The 26090-nt window shown below is 38.7% G+C and overlaps 1 protein-coding gene across 2 annotated transcripts in view; it reads right to left on the minus strand.

Annotated features, from left to right (window-relative positions):
- Positions 1 to 5885: 5885 nt before the first annotated feature.
- The window catches only part of LOC138165724 (heat shock protein HSP 90-beta-like), an 88217-nt gene continuing 68012 nt past the window's right edge, over positions 5886 to 26090 (minus strand). The window contains exons 2-3 of one of the 2 annotated variants that reach the window (XM_069094003.1): positions 6299 to 8472; positions 5950 to 6012 (exon numbers count right to left, since the gene is read on the minus strand). In XM_069094003.1, coding sequence (XP_068950104.1) covers positions 5971 to 6012; positions 6299 to 8377 — 2121 coding nt within the window. In that variant the 5' untranslated portion in view covers positions 8378 to 8472 and the 3' untranslated portion in view covers positions 5950 to 5970. Of the gene's footprint in view, positions 8473 to 26090 lie in introns of both variants that reach the window. The other variant, XM_069094002.1, reaches the window with a different exon arrangement.

The raw sequence follows: 26090 nt of genomic DNA on the forward strand, positions 1-26090 counted from the left end.
TACTCTGCTGGTGGCCCATAAAAAACAGTGTTTTCTAAATTCAATCATTCACTCCTATCAATACAGGCTTTTTTCCTGGTGGTTTTTGGCTGGGGTAGGGAGTATGGGGAGAGGGGAAGAGGGATAGGGATGAGGTGAGGATTCCCTGTGGATCCTATGCAGCTGAGGTTAGACTATAGCTGCCCTGAAGGGCCAGTGTTCAGCTTAGAAGGGAGAAGTTTCAGATCTTGTATAAGATGCAGGAGAAGGTGGATGAGGGAAATTGGGGATGTAATGGGTGAAGGTTAGGTGTTATTTTGCTGAAGAAGAGCACCCTAATAGGATACTGATGGGAAGGTGGAATGAACCCCATCTTCCTTCTTTCTGAGTGGTTGATTATATGCCCCTTAGGCTCATGCCATGGCTTCCCAGGGAGCCCAAGTGCCATTTAGGAAATCAAAGATATAGAAGGTGAACTGCAGGAAAGTACAGTCAATAACATAGAAGAAAAAATACAAACCAGTAAAATATCTAATTTTTAAGTTGAAAACAAGGAGTGATAATACTCTTCAACAAGTAGGGGAAAGGGGAAAAGAATACACTTTTCTTAATTAAAAAAAGACTTGGAATATACATTTGTAAAATACCTACTATGTGCTAGCCAATATGCTAAACACTTTGCAAATATTAACTCATTAGATCTTTACTTGCCAGGAGGGAAGAAGGAGATTGGCTCCAAGAAACTGACCCTCAGAGAAGGAACACAGGGTTAGAATTATATGTATCTACCACACCACTAGGGGAAATAATTTTTTAGGTTCAATTCACTCTCCTGATCAAATTATATATTCAAAGGCTTAACTCCCTTCCAACTAATTACCAGTTCAACAAAGACCATCACATGTAACAAATAGCAAATAAACCCATTTATCAACACAATAGCAAACAGAAATCAGAGAAACTATATAGATTAAAATATACAAGACAATGTAGGGTAAATGAGGTCTCTCTTATTGGGAATGAAAAATCTCAGCTAGAGAGATGGGGAGAGAGAAAGAGAGATTCTCAGATCTTACCTAAGAGGAAATTCTCCAAAGTCTGTAGAATGGTAAGCTGGGGATACAGACATGAAAGAGGAACCAGCTTCTCTATATATCATCTTCTTCCCAGAGTCTTTCTCTGCCTTCAGAGACAGAGAATATTTCCCTAAAGAGAATCTGGAACCACAGAACATCTGGAAATCATTCTTTACCAATAAGTAGAGTCATAGGCAAATAGGTTTAAGTCCCAGGTTACCATGTAATTTCCTTTGAACAATATAACAACTTTATGCATTATATAGAGTACATATAATTCCATTTCCAACCTAGATGAAGAAAGAGAGACTCAAAAATTCTTCCCATTTCATGAAAGAGTGAGTAGAAGAAGAGGAACTTAAACCCAGATCTTTGGACACCAAGTCCAGTATCCTCATAACACACATTTTTTTTGTACTAGATTTATGATTTCATCAGTGAAGGGATTTTTCCATGAGGAAACTCCCACTATTGATTAAGATTGGCCCCTGCTCTTCAATTCCATCTTGTATATTGTGTTAGGTTAGGTGGTGCAATGGATAAAGCACCAGGACTTCAGTCAGGAAGACCCAAGTTCAAATTTGCTTTCAGACACTTAGTAGCAGTGTGACCCTAGGCAAGTCACTTAACCCTGTTTTCCTCAGTTTTCTCATCTATAAATGAGATAAAGGAAGAGGCAAACCATTGCATTATCTTTGCCAAAATAATTGTAAATGGGGTCATGAAGAGTCAAACATGACTGAAACATCTTAACAACAATGAAACACTTGCCCAGGGTACTGAGAGGTTAAGTGATTTGCCCAGAGTCACACAGTGCAATATTCCCAAGACTTCCTGACCAAGCTGGCAGTCTATCCATAACCTCATATTGTCTCTCACACCGCACATAAGGATAGTTAGAGTTTTGGGGACGAGTACTGAGTTAAGGAAAAAGCAAATGCTTGGAGAGCACAAAGTAAGCCAATTTGTTTTTTGTCTTTCATTCTCAAAGAGAACCAATTACATCATCAGAGTGATTTCTTGACTTGCAAGTGAACTGGATTTAAGTGAGGCAAAGCTATGCAAAGTCATCAGCCTCATTCTCTCCTCCAGAGTTATCAGATTCCAGTGAAAAAACAAGAGTTCAAATGACTAGTGATGACCCAGGAAGCAGTGGGTGACCCTGGCCTTTTAAAATTATGGTCTTTCCCAGGTCTCAGTTCATCTAAGGCGATGTCCATTCAATGACTAGGGCTCAATGAGAATCATATAGGGGGTAAGTAAGAAAGAGGATCAGAAGGAGGTAGAAACACATGCAAATAATGACAAAAGAGAAAACAAAACAAAATACAGCAGACAGAGGGAGGAAAGGAAGTGAGGGAGGAAAAGGAAGAGAATGACCAGGAGCACCAGGATTGGAAGCAGTAATAGCTAGTCTTTTTTGTTTTGTTTTGTTTTTTGGATGGAGCAATTCGGGTCAAGTGACCCACCCAAAGTCACACAGCTAGTAAGTGTGTCAAGTGTCTGAGGCCAGATCCGAACTCAGGCCCTCCTAACTCCAGGGCTGGTGCTCTATTCAGTGCGCCACCTAGCCGCCCCTAAAATCTACTGCCAATGGGTGATTTTGTTGTTGTTGTTTTTGTTTTTTGCTTTTTGGAGGGGGGAAGGTAAGGCAATTGGGGTTAAGTGACTTGCCCAAGGTCACACAGCTAGTTTTGTGTTAAGTGTCTGAGGCTGGATTCGAACTCAGGTCCTACTGACTCTAGGGCCAGTGCTCTATTCACTGCGCCACCTAGCTGCCCCAATAGCTAGACTTTTTTTTTTTAATTTTGCTTTAATGGAGTTCAGGTCCAGTACAGCACTGGACTAACCAGAAAGCTACCGGTTATTTTCCAGTAGCCATTTTACTTTTTGGATATATCTCTACATTGAGTGTCAACGGGGGTCAGCCATTCCTGAAAATTCTGTCCATTGGCTGTCTTTATCATTGGAATTCAATCAACCGGTTTTGGGAAAGTTTTCCCAAACTAATTGTGTAGTCCATGCATGGTTGCCTAAATGTAAATGTGGGACCCTCTTTCCTTCACCTTTTTTAACTTCTCCTGTCACTCACCAACTCATCCTGCTAGGCTTTCTTACCATAATAGAAAACTAAAGCATTTTTAAAAGAAGTTACTTTTATGTTTCTTTTTAAAAACTTTAATTTTTTTATTTATGGAATAAAAAAGCATTTCCATAGCACAGTATAATAATAGTAATAAAATATGATTGCACATAAAACTGCAAATTTATTGTGTACAACTTGCTATTCCTTTATATAATAAAATTATCGTAATTTATTTTCCTTTTTTTCCTTCTGCCTCCCCATTAGACACAAATAACTACCAATAACTACCATTAAACACAAATAAGTGTGTGTATGTATGTATGTATGTGTGTGTGTGTATATGTAAAATTATTCTACACATACTTTTATTGATCAGTTCTTTCTCTGGATGCAGATAATATCTTTCTTCATATGTCTTTTGTAGTTAATGTGGGTATTTATAATAGTCAGATTGACTTATTCACTCAAAATCATTTTTAAAACCATATTGCTCTTACTGTATACAACATTCTCTTGGTTCTGTTCCTTTCACTCCATTTCATGCAAGTCTTTCCATGTTTTTCTAAGATCATTGAATTCATCATTTCTAATAGCATAGTAGTATAATAAATAATAATAAATCTTTAAAGTCAAATATTTGTATTATTCTCTCAAAGAAAAAAGTAACCTATGAAATTGCTCTTTTTAGGAGATATTAGCTTTACTTATGTTAGGGGTCGGGGAAAAGTCTCTGTATACAGAGAATAGCGTTATGCATGCCAAGTTCTCTTCCCCTTTTCATAAGTCTATTCTTCACTCCATTACCAAATCAGTCCTCCCAAAACATGACCCAAATCATATCACTCCTATAATCAAAAACCTTCAGTAGCCTCCACCTTTCCTATGAGATAACACATAAACCCTAGCCTGACATTTCAGGCCTTAAAAAGTCTGATCTCTTGAGACAGCTAGGTGGCACAGTGAATAGAGCACTAGCCCTGGAATCAGGAGGACCTGAGTTCAAATCCGGCCTCAGACACTTAACACAAAAACTAGCTGTGACCTTAGGCAAGTCACTTAACCCCGACTGCCCTACAAAAAGCAAAAAACAAAAACAAACAAAAAGTCTGATCTCCATTTACCTTTCTGGTCTCATTTCCCACTATGTCTCTGCCCAAATTCATCATGCTAGCTCAGTATTTATGTCATTTAGGAAGCTAGGTAGCACAGAGGATAGACTGCTGGGCCTGGAGTCAGGAAGACCTGAGTTCAAATCCCACCTGAGATATTTCCTACCTTAATTACACTGGGCAATTTGTTTAACCTCTGTATGACTCAGTTTCCTCAGCTGTAAAATTGGAACAATAGCTCCTACATCACAGGATTGTTATGAGGATAAAATAAGATAATATTTGAAAAGTGCTTATAACAGTGACAGAAACATAGTATGTGCTTAATAAATTCTTATTCCCATCCCCCCATATTTTTTGTTTCAAATAGCCTCTTCTCTCACTCTCACTCTTTTTTGAATAAAGTGCCATTCATCCTTCAAGTCTTAGCTCAAATCCATCTCCTTTACTTTAACAAAATTTCATCTCCCTCCTTTGATGCCCCATAGCATTTCCTATCTGTTGCCTCCTACTATAGTTGCTAGTATACATTTAAAGTATACATTACCTTATTTCCTCCAACTAAAGAATAAATTTCTGCAGGAAAGGGAGATCTTCATATTGTCTTATATTTCCGTTGCTTGACCCAGGCATTGCACATAGTAGGAGCTCAATAAATATTTTCTGACTGATTTGTTTGCCTGACATTGAACTCCACATCTGTGAAAATTTATTTAAATTAACAAGGAACATATAAAGTTAAAGTGAGAGGGGTCTTTAGTAATTAACAATCAGCTAATCTAACCCCTCATTTTACAAAGTCAAGACCCAGAGAAAGGAAAAGATTCACATGACATCATGCAGCAAGGTATGGGCAGGTTATAGAAAGCCCAAAGTGACAGGCTGCTCACCTTTTTGCAAAATGGCTATCAATGCAGCAAAGCATCAGTTCAATCACACCCAAATTCTTTCCCTGGAAGGGAATATAAAGTAGCCTGGCACAATGGCATTTGCAAATTGTGCAATGTACAGTGTGGCAGAAGATTAAGGGTGTCCAGGTCAGATGTCTAGAATGAGACTTTGAACATCTCTCCTTCCAGGCCATAATTGCCCTTCTTTCCTAATAGACATGGATTTTTCACCAATATGCTTTCCCTAACAAGTTATCAAGTCATTTCTCCTCTCTAGAGAAGACCTGAATATCCTCATCTGTGCAATGACTATATTGAACTAAATGATTAATCCCTATCAGTTTTTAGCTGTATGATAAAATAAAGAATTGGAGAGTAAGCCCAACAGGAAATCCCATTCTCATATTAAAAATTGGAAAAGGAAGTTGATTACCCCATCCCCCTCCTACCTAGAAGGACTCATAATTTGAATGCTGACTCCTGCATCCAGGGATCAATTTAATCATCATTTGTAGAGAGCAGCAAATTACCCAGTGCCTGACCTAAGCAGGGAGCACAGGCAGCCAAAATATGACCACTGCTAAATGTCTGATGATAATTGGGAGAGATGAAGCAGGCAAAGACAAATTTTCTAGACCATTTGAATATTAATTAAGTGAAGATTAAAGAAGCTGAAAAATGCTTTCTTCAAATTTGTTTCTTTGGTTGTTGGGGTTTTTTTTATTTGAATTGTTTGTTTTCAAAGTCCAGTGAACTCAGATTTTTTTTGTTTTTTTTTTGTTTGTTTTCCGTGTAAAAACTGCATTCTCTTTATTCTGCATACTTTAATTTCAGAACAAAATAAATATTAACAGCCCACAATACACAACATCCTACTCCCGAAGATCAGGAGAGGGGGAACAGGGACCCTGTAAGCCCTGCCCTAATACACTGGAAAACAGGAGGGAAAAAAAAAACCACTAGACATTGGCAGATAGGAGCCAGGCAAGGACAGGGCCTCTAACTGCTGCTGTGGGAAAACACAGGGAACTATACAGAGGGTGGAGGTCTGATGCAGAGGTTCCTCTAGTCCACCTCCTCCATTTGGGATGCATCTTCATCTCCTTCAAGGGGAGGGATTTCATCAGGAACAGCAGCACTGGGTTCTTCTGCTGTCACCTCATCCTCATCAATGCCAAGACCTAGCTTAATCATGCGGGAAATTCGATTTGAGTGAGTCTGGGGATCTTCAAGGGAGAAACCTGAAGACAGCAGAGCTGTCTCAAAAAGCAGCACTACCAGGTCTTTCACAGCCTTATTGTTCTTGTCAGCCTCAGCCTTCTGCCTGAGAGTCTCCACAATGGGGTGATCTGGGTTTATTTCCAGGTGCTTCTTGGCCATCATGTAACCCATTGTGGAGTTGTCTCTCAATGCCTGGGCCTTCATGATGCACTCCATGTTGGCCATCCAGCCATATGTACTAGTTACAATGCAGCAGGGTGAAGACACCAGCCAATTGGAGATTGTCACTTTCTCAACCTTCTTATCCAGAATTTCCTTCATTAGCTTGCACAAGTTCTCAAACTTTGCCTTGCTCTCCTCCATTTTTTTCTTCTCTTCTTCATCCTCTGGAAGTTCTAACCCTTCCTTAATAACAGAGACAAGGGTTTTCCCATCAAATTCCTTTAGCTGCTGCACACAATACTCATCAATGGGCTCTGTCATGTATACCACTTCAAAACCACATTTCCGCACCCGTTCCACAAAAGCAGAGCTGGCCACTTGTTCTTTACTCCCACCAGGGATATAGTAGATGCATTTCTGGGTTTCCTTCATTCTAGACGTATATTCAGACAAGGAAGTCATCTCATCTCCTGACTGAGATGTGTGATAACGTAACAGTTCAGATAGACGGCACCTGTTGGTTGAGTCCTCATGGATTCCAAGCTTCAGATTTTTCGAAAAGGCCTCATAGAACTTTTTGTAGTTTTCTTTGTCTTCTGCCAGTTCAGAGAAGAGCTCTAGACACTTCTTGACAATGTTCTTACAGATGACCTTCAAGATATTACTCTGCTGCAGCATCTCTCTGGAAATGTTGAGGGGCAGATCCTCAGAGTCTACCACACCTCGGATAAAATTAAGATACTCAGGAATTAGCTCATCACAACTGTCCATGATGAACACATGCCGTACATACAGCTTAATGTTGTTCTTCTTCTTCTTGTTTTCAGAGAGATCAAAAGGAGCCCGGCAGGGGATGAAGAGCAGAGCTCTGAATTCCAGCTGACCTTCCACAGAGAAATGCTTTACTGCCAAGTGGTCTTCCCAATCATTGGTGAGGCTCTTATAAAACTCGCCATATTCCTCTTGGCTGATGTCATCGGGGTTACGTGTCCAGATGGATTTAGTCTTGTTCAGCTCTTCCTGATCAATGTATTTCTCCTTGATCTTCTTGGTTTTCTTCTTCTTGTCCTTGCCTTCATCTTCTTCATCAGATCCTACATCTTCAGTCTTGGGTTTCTCCTCATCTTTAGCTGGTTCTTCCTCTTCTTTCTCTTTGTCTTCCTCTGTGTTATCATCACTGATTTCCTTCTCTCGCTCTTTCTCCAGATAAAGTGTGATGGGATAGCCAATGAATTGAGAGTGCTTCTTCACAACCTCCTTGACCCTCCTCTCTTCCAGATACTCTGTCTGGTCTTCTTTCAGATGTAAGATCACCTTGGTGCCCCTACCAATAGGCTCACCATGGTCAGCACAGACTGTGAAAGAGCCACCAGCAGAAGACTCCCAGGCATACTGTTTATCATCATTGTGCTTGGTGATGACAACTACCTTCTCTGCCACCAAGTAAGCAGAATAGAAACCCACACCAAACTGACCAATCATGGAGATGTCTGCTCCAGCCTGCAAAGCCTCCATGAAAGCCTTGGTGCCAGACTTGGCAATGGTCCCCAAGTTATTGATCAAATCAGCTTTTGTCATGCCAATGCCAGTATGCACCAAAGTCAGAGTACGCTCCTGAGGGTTGGGGATGATGTCAATCTTTAGTTCTTTACTACTGTCCAATTTGGAAGGATCTGTCAAACTCTCATAACGGATCTTGTCCAGGGCATCAGAGGCATTGGAAATGATCTCTCGAAGGAAGATTTCCTTATTAGAATAGAAGGTGTTGATGATCAAGGACATAAGCTGGGCAATCTCTGCCTGGAAGGCAAAGGTCTCCACCTCCTCCTCTCCCTGCTGTACTTCCTCAGGCATCTTGAGTGGTTGCGGATAAGAAGGCCGGTTGAGGGAAGTGTTGAGTCCAGCGGCACTGAAGACAGGGTACTGTGAGGAGCTTGGCACAAGAGAAGCTTGAACTCATAGATTTTAAGAAGAATCTATTCCCCTAATTCTCCCAAGCAGAATTGGAAGAAAATTTAGGGGTTACTTAGTTCAACTCCTTTTTACAGAGAAGGAAGAGAAGGAAACTGGGGCCCAGAGAGGAATTCACTTAAGCAGATGGAAGTTAGAAATTAAATCAATATTGCTTGATTAGGGTCAGGGTTTATTCCAAAATATTGTATTAAACAATTGGAAGGAATTGTTGACCAGTCTCTGAGTGCTTTTTGTTCTGGTCTCATTTTCATGGGAGTTTGAGGATGTATTTGGTGAAAATGCCTTAGCAGACTAAGCGACAATGAAAGGAAACCTGGGGAGAACGCATAAATGAAGTCTACCACCACTTGTCCTCTTTTCCCCAGTTCTTGTACAGAGCAACCCTCTCTGCACAGGCTCCTGGTAGTTTCCATTCCTCAATTCCTAGATAGGGAAAGGACAGTATTCCTTAGGAATCTGAGAAGAGGATGTCTATATAAGATGTTTTGTTGTCACAATTGGAAATTCATAATTAATAAGAAAAGCCATATCTGAGTGAGATCATAGATGAGGAGTCAGGATTTCTTATAGTCTTAGTTTTTTCAGTCTAAGTTCTGCTGGACATTGATGAACCTAGAGAAGGACCCCACACAAGATCAATATACCATCACACAGGATGGTACCACCAAGAATGAGAGCCTCCAGAGAAGGTTGGAGAAGCATATCATTGTGCAGAAGACTCCACCAAGTGTGAAAACTTTCAGGAGAGATTAAGACATTTCAGCTGTGAGAATGCCCTTGGGTTTCAGAAAATGTTCATTCAACTTCAGGAGTTCTCTCACCAGTGTCTGCATGTGACACAAAGGGATACATGATGGCACAGCTAGTTCAGTAACAACTCCAATTCCTTCCCTAAGGAATCCTGAGCCCAGAGGCAGTAAATATATGTCAAAACCACCAGTTATGTATCTCCAAGGGAAGTTTATTTTGTTGGCAAGAAATAAGTCAAAAAAGGGGTAGCTAGGTGGCGCAGTGAGTAAAGCACCGGCCCCAGAGTCAGGAAGACCCAAGTTCAGTTCTGGCCTCAGACACATAACACCCACACACAAAAAAAAACTAGCCATGTAACCTTGGGCAAGTTACTTAACCCCAAATGCCCTCCAAAAGGAAAAAAAAAAGAAAGAAGTCAAAAGTCCCCACTCATGTCAAAGCCCTTTGGATCAAGTAGGAATCATTTTCCTTTATTTTTCTTTGAAATTGTCTTAAATTGTCAGATGACTTTGTAGATTAGGGTTGTTGGTTTGTTTTTGTTTTTTTCAATTAGTCCTAAGAAGTGAAATTTTAATTAATGGAGGAGAAAAAAATCTTTACATCAATGATCTCTGATAAGGGACTGATATCCTCACATACTTAATAGCTGTGTGACCCTGGGCAAGTCATTTAACCCTGTTTGCCTCAGTTTCCTCATCAGTAAAATGAGCTGGAGAGGAAAATGGTAAACTGCTCCAGTATCTTTGCCGAGAAAACCCCCAATGGGGTCATAAAGACTTGGACACAACTGAAAATGACTGGAGAACAATAACAACATCATCTAGGACAAGTGGGGAAATATCTATCATTTATCTATCTATATCTATCTAAATATCTGCCGCCACACAGGCGCGTGCACACACACATGTACACATACTATATCCATGAATCAGACCAAGAAACAGTGAATGTGACCAAAGGATATGAACAGTTCTCACAAAACAATTACAAATTATTAAGAAACATAGAAAATCGATCCCCAAACCAATAAGACAAATGCAAATCAAAACATCTCTGAGCCTTTATCTCATATACAGCATACTGGCAAAGATGACAAAAATAGGAATAGTCAATGTTGGGTGGGTTTTAGAAAGAGACACAGACTAATGCACCATTGGTGAAGCTATGAAGTGGTCCAACCATTCCGGAAAGGAATTTGAGATGGTGCTAAAAAATAGTGTCTAAAACGTCCATAGCCTTCAATCTATGATCCCATTGCTAGAAGTATATACCAAGAAGGTCCAAAATAGAAAGGCCCTATCTATATCAAAACATTCATAACAGCACTTTATGAGGCAATAAAGAAATAGAAACAAAGATGCCCATTTAAATGGAAAAAGGCTAAACAAATTGTGTCATATGAATGCAATGGAATATTACTGTGATGTTACATGCTATGAGCATGAAGAATACAGAGAATCATGGAAAGACATAAATGAAATGATACAAGGTAAAATAAGCAGAAGCAGAACCAGGATAAAAATATACACAAAATAAATGAGGGGAAAACTAAGGCTATACAATCATAGCGGCCAATGTTGTCCCCAAAGAAGAGATAAAAAATTTACCTCTCTCCCTTCTTTGCAGAGGTAGAAGAATTTGAGTATATGTTCACTATCCTTGCATATACTAACAGGTTCAAAGATGTCAGGTAGTTTTGCTGAATTGCTTTTTTCTCCTTTAAAAAATTTGTTTCAAAGGATGGCTCTCTGTATATGGGAGGAAAGTTGTATTCAGAAATGAAGGTGATATATAAAGAAAATTATCAATACAGACTTTTTTAAAAGAGGAGCACTGACCCAGACTCAAAAAGAATAATAATCACAATATCTAACATTGATATAACACTTTAAGGTTCATAAATCACTTTTCACATATTATCTTATTTGATTCTTAATATTCCTGTGAGATAAGTTAAATCTATAGCTGTCCCTATTTTACAGATGAAAAAATGAGGCTGAGTGGGGTCAAGTGGCTTGCCTAGGGTCTTACAACTAGCAAAAATCTGAGGTAGGATTTACACCCATTCCTAACAGACCCTAGGTCCAATACTTTATCTCTTGCACTACTTAGTTCCCATGGTAAAGGTAGCTATTTGAATTAAGCTCTCATTTTCCTGAACACTATTTTTTCAAAGAAGGAAGGAAACAAACCTTTATTAAGTGTCAGCCCTGCCCTAAGTGCTTTACAAACATCTCATTTGATCCTTAGAATCCTAGAAAGTAAGTAGGTACTGTTATTATACCAATTTTACAGTTGAGGAAACTGAGGCAAACAGAGCTTGTAACTTGTCCAGGGTCACCAAGATGGTAAATCTCGAAGGTCAGATTTGAACTCACATCTTCTGACTCCAGGTCCGGCAGCTAGTCCTTGCACTAGTCCAGAGCACCACCTAGTCCTTCATCTCTTATAGTCAAAATAGATCAAAGTCAACACTGGACTAGAGATACTCCTCTATATTCTATATACAGTGATTTAAAAGCCAATTCTATTATAACAAAGAATCATTCTTCATAGTAAAAACAATATATACTCTGCAATATCCTTACAGTCAAAAACTACTTGAAATTTTGAGGCAAAATATAATAGAATCAATTACCTAGTTTCCTTCCATTCAATCTCCTTAAATACCCAACTAACTTTCCTGTCTCAGACATTTTCCAAAAATTTTCAGCAGAAATTTTAGATAATTGCATCAGGATCATAACATTTAGAGCTGAAACGGACCTTTGAAATCATTTGGTCCAATCCTCTCAATTTACAGAGGATAAAACCAAGGCCAAGAGAAATGGTGTCTTCAGTGTCAGAAAAAGAGTCTTCACTTTTAACTCTAAACAGAAAAGGAATGTGTGAGATGATGACTTCCCTTTCAATCTCTGAATGTTTGGGAATTTATTATGGACAAATAAGAATGTGCCACTGTTTGCAAACAGAATTCTATACTTATCACCCTGTTTTCCTATCTGATTGGCCATTGACAACCATGGCACAAAAAAATCTTCAGGTAATGTTCAGTGCTGGGCCTGACTCAGACCAATCCCCCAGTAATTTACGTCTGTTACAAAACGAGATATTTGTAGTTCATTCGAGAGTTAACAAAATATTTCTTGCCAATAGCAAGAGAAGGAAATAAAACAAAGATGGACTTCAAAGACCTCCCAATTTGTTTCAGCTGAGTGAAATTCCCTTCCTTGCATTACTTCTTGTGACTCACCAATTAAACCTCTGATATTTCTACCTCCTTCCCATATCCTAGTGGCTAATTTTGTACTAGAAGATGAGGAAGTGATGTCAACAATCTGAGCCATTAGTCCCCCTGAGCCAACCTAGTCTTGAGGAATGTCTTGGTATCTTTTTTATATCTTTTTAAATTTTAAACAAATACAAAAAAATGTAAATATACAATAAGAAAAGAAAAAGGAACATTTTGGAAACAAATAAAAAATAAGAAAAAATTAAAACATTGCCATGTGCACAGAAGAATGTAAGAGAGGATTCAAAATATTCAACAATAAATTTTCATTTCAAGAAAGCCTATGAAGTAAATAGTATGCATTGTGTTTAAAGCTGTCCATTTTTGCTTCCTTGTAAGTTTTCTTTTGTTCTCTGTTGTGCACTTTTTACTTTGTTCATTTTTCCCCCTTCTTTCCCCCACCCCCAAAGAAGTCTATAATTATGTTTATATTTAAATATACATACATACATATACACACATGTACATAGAAAGATATACACACATACTTTATTACATACATATACTTAGATATCTATAATCATACTCATATAAAGACATGCATTCATATACATCTGTATAAGACTGTACTATACTAATTTGTCCTCTTTCTCTGAGGCTGGATAACCTCTTCCTTTGTAAGTCTGAGTCTTTCCATATTTTTCCAAGTCATTTCCTATATCACAGCAATATTAGCCTATCTAATTATTTTAAGTAGTCCAAAATAACATTGATGGGGCAGCCAGGTGGCTCAGCGGGTAAGAGCACCAGCTCCAGTGTCGGGATGACCTGGATCAAATCCGGGCTCAGATACTCAGCACCACACCCAGAAATAACTGGCCGTGTAACCTTGAGCAAGTTACTTAACCTCAATTGCTTTAAAAAAAATAACATTGATGAATATGACTGAAGCATAGTTTCCCTATTTTTATCTTTTGATTAAATCTATTTTAGCCTTAACTTTATCTAAGATCATGATTACCACCTCTGCTCCTTTTACCCTAAAAAAATTCTACTCATGATCTTTATTTTATGTTTTTGACTATCCCTCATTTCCTATCCCTTCTGACTCCTCTACTTTAATTCTACCTACTACCTTGCCCTCTTATTACTTAACCTACCCCCCCACCAAGTATCCCTCCCTTGTTCTCCCATTCCCTTTAATCTAAACACCTTTCTATAACCCCCCCTTATCCTATTCCCTCACCATCCCCTCTAGAGATCTCTCTCTTATCATCTCCCTCCTCCCTGTTCACTTAAACTATTTTTTATTTCTGAATTTAGAAGTCTTTTATACCCTTCTGTATATATATATGTGTGTGTGTGTGTGTATATATATATATATACATATATATATATATAGTTCCCTCTTAAACCCATTCCTGATGAAAGAAAGGTTTCAGAACTACCAGCCCTCTAAATCATCTGTGTCAGCTCCTCCTCTCACTCCTCATTTGTATAAGACAATTACTCTTTTTCACCTGTTCCTAAATGGCTTAACTTTTAATTACAGACTACCAAATTGCTAATAACAATCTTGGACATGTTTTACTTTTCTTCACTTAAAAGGTCTGTCTTATTGAGCCCCTTGTGAAGTCTTTGGTATATACCTTATATTTTTCTTGACTCTTGTATGTCAAATCTTCTAACTTCAGGGCTTGTTTGTTGGTTGGTTTTTTTAAACAAAATTCTAAAAGTCTGACAATCCATTAAATATCCATTTTTTCCATTAAGGATTATGCTTCACTTTGTGGGGTATGATATTTTCTGCCACAACTCCACCTATTTTACTCTTCAATATTGAGTGGTTGAAGATTGTGGTCTTTTAATGTCACCACTAAGTCCTGTGTGATTCTAATTGTGGTGCCACAATAGTGATTTTTTTCTTATTCTTGTTGCTTGTAATATTTTATCCTTGAGCTGAAGTTTTTGGAACTTGATTTCCTGTAGGTTTTCCTCATAGAGGAAGTCTTCCCTGACTCAGACACCCCCCTTCACTGTCCAGGAGGTAAAAGTTCCTTTGACTGGGGCAGAGGTCACCTCCTAACCCAGCTAGATCCAGGATTTACTGATTGCACTTTCAGAAGAACTAGCCTGGAGGTGCCTACTCTTCACAGGGACCAAACCTCCTCCTGTGATTTTTCTTCAGATCTCTGATTGTCCCAGGAGGACCAATGCTCTCTACCCCACTTCTTGCTTAATTTTAACCCTCTATGTTTGCCCTGAGGTGCTATTTTATCTCGTTTGTGGGGGAAATCCTGAGAACTTGGAATTTTCTGACCTCCTCTGCCATCTTCCCAGAATCCTCTCACATCAGTATCTCTTAAGGAAAGACTAGTCTAACCTTCATGATGAGATGGGTGGGAGAGAGAGTCACGATGATGCTCTTACCAAAGGTGGATATCTAGCTAAGAGGAAAGGGATACACATATTTTTGATGGACCACATGAAATAACTAAAGCCATTTTAGCTATAGCAACCAAGCTTCTAATCTACTATTATAGTAGATATATAATTCAGGAAAATAGAGTCACCAGGAAGCCAATGGCTCCCTCCATTTCCCTTCATTTAAGAATAGTAACAATAGGCAACATAGTATATTGAAAAGAATGCTATCTCTAGAGTCAGAAGACATTGGTTCAAATCTCATCTCTGAAACCACCTAGGTAAACTTAAACAAGTAGTCATGATTCTTGGGCCAAAGATAGTTTTGTAAAATGAAAAATGAGAGTATGGCCTCTGGGATCCCTTGCCGATCTATGATATGAGGGTTGGCAATGTTCATCAAGCTCACTATCACTAAAGATATTCAAGCTGAGGCCAATGACCATTCATTCAACATGTTGGAGAGAGGAGTCTTATTCCAAATACTAGTTGTACTGGGAGATACTCTAAGATACCTTCCAACAATAGAATTGGGCAAGTGGAAGCTAATGATTCTATGAGATATCTAGAATCAGTCAAACAAAACCAAAAGAATGAAAAAACATAAAATACCTCATTGGAAAAAACAACTGACCTGGAAAATAGATCCAGGAGAGGCAATTTAAAAATTATTGGTCTACCAGAAAACCATGATGAACAAATAGCCTGGACAGCATCTTTCAGGAAATCATCAAAGAAAATTGTCCAAAGATACTAGAACCGGGGGGTAAAATAGTCATCAAAAGAATACATTTATCACCTCCTGAATGTGAATGGGATGAACTATCCCATAAAACAGAATTGATTAAGAACCATAATCCTACAATATGTTGCTTAAAAACCTGGAAAGACTTATATGAACTGATACTGCATGAAATGAGCGGAACCAAGAGAAAATTTTACACATTAACAGCTACATTGTGCGGTGACTGACTTTGATAGACTTTGATAGACTACTCAGCAATGCAGGATCTTAGACAACTCCAAAAGATGTATGATGGAAAATGCTATCCACACCCAGAGAAAGAACTTTGGAGTCAGAATGCAGATGGAAACATATTATTTTCTCTCCTTTTCTTCTTTTGTTTTGTTTCTTCTTTCTCATGGCTCCTCCCATTAGCTCTAATTCTTCTTTACATTCTGTCTAATATAAATATATGCTTAATATTAATGTATAAGTAAAGCCTAGATCAGATTGCATGCCATCTTGGGGTGTGGGGAGGAAAAGGAGAGGGAGAAAATTGAAACCTCAGAATCTTATGGAAGTGAATGTTGAAAACTAAAAATAATCATTATGGAAAAACTCCTCTACATAAACCGAAAAAAGAAAATTATTTACTGAATTTAAAAAGTAGATTCTAATATCTCTTCTTCACTGTTGTAAGACTACTAACCAGAGAAAAATTTACAGAAAGCAGTTGAGGATCAGGCAGAGGGTTTGTGTTGGAGGTGGGTAGGAAGAGGACTGGGCTATATCTCTCTTTGAACTTTCACTGCTTCCTGCCTCCCAGGCTCCCGTGGTGTGACTGCTTCAAGGAGGTTAGGATGGAGGATGGGGGAGGTGGTACTTTAGAGAAGGGCTCTGCTGTGCAGCAGCTGCTCAGGGCACCCGAGGGAATGATCTGTTTGTCAGGGCACCAGAGAGAATGACAAGGCTAGGCTTCTCCCTTTGTGTCCCCTGAGCAGACTGTCTAAACTGGAGGCCTGCAGCATGCTATTGATTCATGCTGTCCTAGAGTGTTTGATCTCACTTTGTTTCGTTGCTTAAGGGAACTACGGTCTTGTTGATGTGGATCATCACCCCTCTAAAACTTAGTAGAGGGTCTTCCAGAGTTGCCATGACTGACTTCTAGTATTTGAAGGATTGTCACAAAGGAAAGAGATTGGACTTGTTCTGATCAGGAGCAAGCAAAGAGGCAAAATTAGGCTTGATGCCTGGAAAAATTACCTGACAGCTAAAACTCTTCCAAAGTACAATGGGTCACCCAGGAAAGCAGCAAGTTATTTTGATTTAAATATTTACAAATGCTATCTTGTTTGACCCTCAAATCAAGCCTGAGAAGCAGGTACTACTATTGTTCCCATTTTACATTTGAAGAAACTAGGGCAAGCAGCAGTGAAGTGACTTGCCTTTCACCTTCACTGGGAATCTCCAAGCAAAGACTGAAAGGTTACATGTTGGTGTGTTGGGTAGGTGTTGGGCAGGAGGGGATTCTTCTTCCAACACAGCCTCAATAATATGACCTCTGAGGTCATGATTCCGGGCTTCTAGAATCCTGGGACAAAAGAAATCAACCACATTGGGGGATCACCCTACTCAGGGGCCTCTCCAAACTTACCTTAAAGGAAATTACTGATTCCTCAACAAAAAGTATCTCCTCTCACCAAATTGCTTTATTTATTGTGCATGTGATTATTTATTTACAAGTATTTGTAATAAACATTTATATTACATATTATTTGTATATTATCTAAGTATTTGTTTTATATATGATTTTAATTATTTTATATATAATTAATATAGACAGCAGACATGCTCATGCCCAAGCCCTCACTGATGGCATTTTATACCACCAAGATATATCATAATCCTTTGATAGAGCTGCAAGTGTGAGAGACACTGCGGCAGTCACAAGATGTCGGAGGGGGTGCACGTGACCTCTGAGGGGAAGGAGCTTGGAGATGTGGAGGCCGACTCTGCCGGGCCGTAAAGGCTGACATGGCATTGAGCGTGTGGCCGTGGGGGCCGACTCTGCTGGGTTGGGAAAGGCCGACGTGGCACTGAGCATGCCCCAAAACACGGACTCCTCTTAACACATACTCCTTTGCCCTGCACTCGGGAGAGTGCGCGATTGGCTCCCACATGTCATGTGGCAGGGTGGCAGCCGGAGGGGGTGCACGTGGCTTTCTGAGGGATGTTGTTGGGACAGCTTTGCCTGGGGGTTAACGAACCAGGGACAAAGGAGTTTCGGGCGCAGTGACGCGAGAGTGATACTTTGTGTGGCAGTGCCTAAAGGACTTCTGTGAAGGACTTTGCTCCTTTGTCTCATATGATGTACACGGGAAAGAACATGATTGGCCCTCCAAGGCATGCCCCCACAAGGTTTATAAAATAGGGGAGATAGAGGAAGTTAGTTAGTTCCGCTTCCTGTTTGCTTGCTGTGCAGTTAAGATGTAACCGAATAAACAGCTTCGCATCATACTTTCCATGTCTTGGGTGTTCTGTGGGGGTAAGTTCTTCTTGGAGACAAGAAGCCGGAGACGTCCGAAGACCAGGTATAAGGTAAGACACGGCCGGAGTTGGGAGTGAGATCCCAACAATCCTTGGATTGTGGGAAAGGACTAAAATCACTGTCACAGGTAAATTTTTTTTTTGGTCTTCATTAATTTGTTTGCTTTTAGTTTACAAGATTCATTTCCACAATTCTTTGAGTTTCAAATTTTCTCTTCCTTCCCCCCTCCCCTCCACTCCCCACAGCAGCATACAATCAAGTATAGTATCTGCTAATACTTTCACATTAGGCATTAGTCAGGTTATAAAGAAGGATTGTATCAGATGTAATGAACAATGGGAAAGAGGAAACAAAACCCAACAAGAAAAAGAAAAAGGGCAGGTAGTTTGCTTCATTCTGGGTTCAAACTCTGTTCTTTCTCTGGATGTAGACATCTCTCTCCATCATGAGTCTTTTGGGGTTGACTTATAACCCTGGATTGCTGAGAAGAGTCCAGTCTCTCAAAGTTGGTCTTCACACTTACGTTGTGCCTGTAAGTGTATACAAATTTCTCCTGGCTCTACTCTTCTCACTCAGCATCAGTTCATATAAGCCTCTCCAGGTAAATATGAAGTCCATCTGCTCCTCGTTTCTTATAGCACAATAGTATTCCATAACATGCATATACCACAACTTGTTCAGCTTTTCCCCAATTGATGGGCACCCCATTAATTTCCAGTTCTTTGCCACCACAAAAAGAGCTGCTATAAATATTTTTGTACATATGGGTCTTTTTCCCACTTCTATGATCTCTTTGGAATTCAACGCAAAGTGGTTTTGATGGGTCAAAGGGTAAGAAATTATTTATAGCCCTTTGGGCATAATTCCAGATTGCTCTCCAGAATGGAGTTCACAACTCCACCAGCAATGAATTAGTGTTCCAATTTGTCCACATCCTCTCCAGCATTTGTCATTTTCCTGTTTTGTCATCTTAGCCAATCTAACTGGTGAGATGTGGTAAATCAGAGTTGTTTTGATTTGCATTTCTCTAATCAATAGTGATTTAGAGCATTTTTTATATGCTTATAAATATCTTTAATTTCTTTTTCTGAAAACTGTCTGTTCATATCCTTTGACCATTTATCAATTGGGGAATGACTTATATTCTTATAGATTTGACTCAATTCTCTGTATATTTTAGAAATGAGGCCTTCATCAGTGCCATAGGTTGGAAAAATTCTTTCCCAATTTTCCACTTCCTTCCTAATCCTGGTTACATTGCCTTTGTTTGTACAGAAGCTTTTAAATTTAATGTAATCAAAATTATCCATTTTGCATTTTATAATGCTCTCTAATTCTTGTTTGTTCATAAAGTCTTCCCCTCTCCACAATTCTGACAAGTAAACTATTCCTTGCTTTCCCAGATTGCTTACAGTATCAACCTTTATTCCTAGATCATGCACCCATTTAGATTTGATTTTGGTATATGGTGTTAGATCATGGTCAATGCCCAGTTTCTGCCATACTATATTCCAGTTTTCCCAGCAGTTTTTGTCAAATAGTGAGTTCTTCTCCCAAAAGCTGGGGTCTTTGGTTTTATCAAACAGTAGATTACTGTAGTCATTGACTGTTGTCTCTTGTACCCAATCTATTCCATTGATCCACTACTCTATTCTTCAGCCAGTACCAAGTAGTTTTGAGAACTGCTGCTTTATAGTACAGATAAAAATCTAGTATAGCTAGGCCACCTTCCCTAGCATTTATTTTCATTAATTCCCTTGATATTCTGGACCTTTTGTTCTTCCAAATGAATTTTTTTACTATTTTTTCCAGCTCTATAAGGTAGTTTTTTGGTAAATTGATTGGTATGGCACTAAATATATAATTTAATTTAGGTAAAATTATCATTTTTATTATATTAGCTCAACCCAGCCATGAGCAATTGATGTCTTTCTAAATAGTTAGATCTGACTTTATTTGTGTGATAAGTGTTTTGTAGTTGTGTTCATATAGGTCTTGGCTTTGTTTTGGCAAATAGATTCCCAAATATTTTATAATGTATACAGTAACTTTAAATGGGATTTCTCTTTCTATCTCTTGCTGTTGAATTTCATTAGAAACATAGAGGAATGCCGAGGATTTAAGTGGGTTTATTTTATATCCTGCAACTTTGCCAAATTTATTTATTGTCTCAAGTAGTTTTTTACTTGATTCTCTAGGATTCTCTAAGTATATCATCATATCATCTGCAAAGAGTAATAGCTTGGTCTCTTCTTTGCCTAATTTGATTCCTTTGATTTCTTTTTCTTCTCTAATTGCTACTGCTAACATTTCTAGTACCAGATTGAATAAGAGGGGTGATAGTGGACACCCTTGTTTCACCCCTGATCTTATGGGAAATGCTTCTAGCTTATCCCCATTACATGTAATACTTGCTGATGGCTTTAAATAGATGCTACCTATTATTTTAAGGAAGGTGCCATTTATTCCTATACTTTCTAGTGTTTTTAATAGGAATGGATGTTGTATTTTGTCAAAAGTCTTTTCTGCATCTATTGAGATAATGATATGATTTTTGTTAGTTTTATTGTTGATATGATCAATTATACTGATGGTTTTCTTAATATTAAACCATCCTTGCATTCCTGGAATAAATCCTACCTGGTCAAAGTGTATTATTCTTGTAATAAGTTGTTGTAGGTATTACAAATTTTTGCATCCATATTCATGAGGGAAGTTGGTCTATAATTTTCTTTCTCTTTTATCTCTTCCTGATTTAGGTATCAGTACCATATTTGTGCCGTGAAAAGAATTTGGTAGGACTCCTTCTTCACTAATTTTCCCAAATAGTTTGTAGAGTATTGCAATCAATTGTTCTTTAACAGTTTGATAGAACTTGCTATTGAATCCATCTAGCCCTGGAGATTTTTTCCTAGGGAGTTCACTGATGACTTGTTCGATTTCTTTTTCTGAGATAGGGTTATTTAAATAATTTATTTCCTCTTCAGTTAATCTGGGCAACTTATATTTTTGTAAATATTCATCCATTTCACTAAGATTGTCAAATTTATGTGCATACAACTGGGCAAAATATTTCCTAATTATTGTTTTAATTTCCTCTTCATTGATGGTAGATTCACCCTTTTCATTTTTAATACTCGTAATTTGGTTTTCTTTCTTTTTTATCATAATGACTAAGGGTCTATTAATTTTATTGTTTTTTTCATAAGACCAGCTTTTAGTTTTATTAATTCAATAGTTTTCTTAATTTCAATTTTATTCATCTCTCCTTTGGTTTTCAGTATTTCTAATTTGGTATTTAATTGGGGATTTTCAATTTGTTCTTTTTCTAGCTTTTTCAATTGCATACCCAATTCACATTGACCTCCCTTTTCTCTAATTTATTCATGTATGCACTCAGGGATATAAAACTTCCCCTAAAAACTGCCTTTGCTGCATCCCACAAATTTTGGTATGTTGTCTCATTGTTGTCATTCTCTTGAATGAAGTTACTGATTGTTTCTATGATTTCTTGTTTGACCCACTCATTCTTTAGGATTAAATTGTTTAGTTTCCAATTAGTTTTTAGTCTATCTTTCCATGGCCCTTATTGCATATGAATTTTATTGCATCATGATCTGAGAATGATGTATTTATTATTTCTGCCTTTCTGCACTGAATTGTGAGGTTTTTATGTCCTAGTACATGGTAGATTTTTGTGTATGTGCTAAGTACCACTGAGAAGAAAGTATATTCCTTTTTATCCCCATTCAGTTTTCTTCAGACATCTATCATACCTACCCTTTCTATAATTCTATTCACCTCCTTAACTTCTTTCTTGTTTAGTTTGAGGTTGGATTTATCAAGTTCAGAGAGGGAGAGATTAAGGTCCCCCACTAGTATAGTTTTGGTATCCATTTCTTCCTCTAATTTCCTTACCTTCTCCTCTAGGAATTTGGATGATATACCACTTGGTTCGTATATGTTAAGTAATGATATTGCTTCAGTCTCGATGGTGCCTTTTAGCAGGATATAGTTTCCTTCCTTATCTCTTTTAATTAGATCAATTTTTGCTTTTGCTTTATATGAGATAAGGATTGCTACCCCTGATTTTTTTTTACTTCTCTATTATGATACGTTTTGCATCTCTTCTCCATAGAGTCCTATATTTAACTGGTTGTGTTATTCCCTCCTTGCACCAGAATCAATGAGGCATGATATATTTTACTCCAGCCTTTTACCTTTACCCTGTGTGTATCTCTGTTTCAGATGTGTTTCTTGTAAAAAGCATATTGTAGGATTATGGTTTTTAATCCATTCTGCTATCTGCTTCCATTTTATGGGAGAGTTCATTCCATTCACATTCACAGTTATGATTATTATCTGTTTCTTTCCCTCCATCCTATTCCCTCCCCCTGTTTATGCTTACATTTTTTCTCCCTTTCTCCCTTCCCCTCCTTAATAGTTTTCCTTTTGACCACCGCCTCCCTCAGTATTCCCTTATCAGCCCCCCCCTTCTTTTTCCTCTCCTCCCTTACTTCTTCCTTCCCTTCTAACCACCCCCTCCTTTTGTAGCCCTTTCCCCCACCTACTGCCTGTAGGATATTTTTATACTTAGTGAAGTATATTATTTATTCTTCACACCAAGAGTGACAGGAACAAATTTCATCAAAGCTCCTCTCCCTCCCCTCTTTCCCTCTATTATGATATGTTTTGCATCTCTTCTCTGTAGAGTCCTGTACTTAACTGGTTGTGTTATTCCCTCCTTGCACCAGAATCAATGAGGAAAAAGCTCATATAATACTCATCTCCCTCCCTTCTTTCCCTCTCCTATATTGTTTTTATGCCTCTTTGTGTGGCAGAATTTACCCTTTTCCACTTCAATCATTCCTCTTCTTCCATTGCAGTCCCTTTGTAGCCCTTAATAAGCTTTTTTTTATTGTCATTTTCTGTAATTTATACTCATACCCTCTACTTGTCTATAAAAAGTTTGCTCTTATTAAATAACAGGGTGTGTGTGTGTGTGTGTGTGTGTGTGTGTGTGTGTGTGTGTTTTCCTTGTTTACCTTTCTATGTCCCTCTTGTGTCTCGTAATTGGAGGTTGAATTTTCCATTGAGTTCTGGCTTTTTCATTAAGAAGGTCTGGAAATCTGTTATATCATTGAATGATCATCTCTTTGCCTGGAAGAATATGTTCAGTCTCACTGGGTAGGTGATCTTTGGTTGTAACCCAAGCTCTTTTGCCTAGTGAAAAATTGTATTCTACTGCCTCCGATCTTTCAGTGTAGAGGCTGCCAAATCCTATGCGATCCTCACTGTGGTTCCTCGATATTTGAATTGGTTTTTTTTTTCTGGCCACTTAAAGTATTTTCTCTTTTACCTGGTAGTTCTGGAGTTTGGCCACAACATTTCAAGGACTTTTCAGTTTGGGATCTCTTTCAGGAGGTGTCCGGTGGATTCTCTCGATTTCTATTTTACCCTCAGCTTCTAGTATCTCAGGGCACTTTTACTTGATGAGCTCTTGGAGAATGTTGTCCAGGCTCATTTTTCCATCATGATTTTCTGGTAGGCCTACGATTCTCAGATTCTCTCTCCTGGATCTGTTTTCCAGGTCAGTTATTTTTCCATTGAGGTATTTTACTTCTTTTTCTAATTTTTCATTCTTGTTGTTTTGTTTGACAAATTCTTGGTTCCTCATAAAGTTATTTGCTTCAATTTGGTTGATTCTAGTTTTTAGCAAATTATTTTCCTTGGTTAGTTTTTGGAACTCCTCTTCTATATCACACATTTTTTTTAAGGAGCTGTTTTTTCTAATTTTGCAATTTAGATTTTAAAAGAATTATTCATTTTGTCTTTTATCTCTCTCATTTGGTTTTCAAAGTTCCTTGTGAGCTCATCTAGGAAAACTTTCTGTGCTTGGGACCTGTTCCCTGTTGATGCTTCAGCTGTGGGTATGTAGTCAACATTGTCTTCTTCTGAATTTGGTTCCTCCCTCTGAGGATAGTAGGACTCCAGAGTCTTTGTCTTTGCAGTCTGCTTTCTAGCCATTTTGAGGCAGGGCCCTTGCTATACCCTTCCTCTAGGGTTCCCAAGCCTTTACTGTTTATGGTTTTGCCCTGGGGCAATAATTACTATGTTTTGATGGGGGTGTGGGGTTGGAGCAGCTCGGATTCACTCTGCCATCCTGGTCCTTGGAGGTCGTGATAGGGACTTTTTAAATTTCTGCGCTAAGGAGTGGTAGTCCCAGGAGTACTTGCTTCCCCTGCCAAGGGCCCTGCATTTGCTTTTTACCTTGCTCTGTCCAGTCCCAGCCCTTTGGTGATAGGCCTGGTAGTGGCCCTTGTGGATAACTTGCCCCACTCATTGATCAGGCCTCTGCACACTGCACCGTACCGGCCTGCCTTCTAGGTAAATTGTTTAATCAAGATTTTGCTGTACAAGTTATATTTCAGGTGGCACAATGAGCACCAGATTAAGAATTAGATGGTCTGATTTCAAATCCTGGCTCTGCCCTTAGATGCCCTTAGATAAATCATTTGCTCCTCTCCAAATTTCAGTTTCACATCAAGAAAATTAGTGATTGAAATGATCTCTAAGGTCCCTTTAAATTGGGAGTTCTTAACCCCAGGGCTCATAGACCCCAACACAAATAGATTACAGGGGATCTATGACCTTGATGGGAAAAATATTCCACTAACTAATACTATTTTTGCTAACTTCTAACTAAATTTTTAACACTTCACTAATTTTAAAAACAGAATGAATCCATAGGTTTCACCAGACTTCCAAAGGGGACCATGTCTCAAAAAACTTTAGTAATCCTCCATTTTGAAAGCTCTGGTTTTTGTCATCTGACATGCTCTATAACTGAACCTATATTATAAAAAGTTATCTTATCAATCAATTAATCAGTAAAATTTACTAAGCACTATGTGTGCCAAGCACTATGTTAGACTTTGGGTATCTGTAATGTAATGCCAAGGAAAGGCAACTTCCCAAGGTTCAGAATACCAGCATAGGTGCTCTCCATTTTATTCAATGACAAATTAAGAACAGAGAAGGTCAAAACATGACATCATTCAAAATACAGCATTTACTAAGTGTGATTAAATAATCTCCAAGTACTACCCCACCCCAGGACCTTCCAATCATTCAATCAATTACAAAGTCCCTGTTCTAAATACTACTCCACCCCTAGGCTGTACCTTCATTTAGTCCACCACAAAGCCCCTCTTCTCAAATGGAGATTAGTTTCCAAACATAAGTAAAATACCTTCATTTGTTCAATCACAGAGCACAAAAAGGTCAAAAGTTCCCCACCCCTGGATCACAATTGAATCTACCCCAGAGTTACATCAAGTTTAAGCACAACACTTAATACCCAAATGGAGCTCTTTTCTTCATCTTGACAGGAGGCAAGTTCTCAGCAATCTTAGTTCCTGGGGAGACAAGGCTTAGCAAGGCCACAAGATACATTGCCAATCCCTTCATTAATTCATCCTCTGTCTGTAGAACAGTCCTAGAACCCCTGAAAACATTAGCAAAACCCTCTCCCAGGATTTCTGTAAACATACAACAAGAAAATCCTTCTTCAGGGCTTCTGAACCAACAGAAAGGTTCCCAGACCCCTGCAACAACAGCACTGTCCTTCACCAGTGGACAGTATTCACTCTGTCTGCAGGACAGTCTCCAGACCCCTGCAACAACAGCACTGTCCTTCACCAGTGGACAGTATTCACTCTCTGTCTGCAGGACAGTCTCAGGATCTCTTAGCCAGCAGCCAGGGTCCAGGACTTCTTCAACAAAAGGACTGTCTTTCACCAGTGGACAAATCTGGCAAAACAACATCAAAACAGACAGACAAAGTACCAGCAAAACAGTCATGTCTCCTCAGTCCTTGGCAGCTCAGGGGGCAGGTCTCAAAAGTCCAGGGCTA

The sequence above is a fragment of the Petaurus breviceps genome, unplaced genomic scaffold (genome assembly GCF_028583685.1).
Source record: "Petaurus breviceps papuanus isolate PSGF00001 unplaced genomic scaffold, PetGlider_PUasm1.0 214, whole genome shotgun sequence".
NCBI lineage: Eukaryota > Metazoa > Chordata > Mammalia > Diprotodontia > Petauridae > Petaurus > Petaurus breviceps.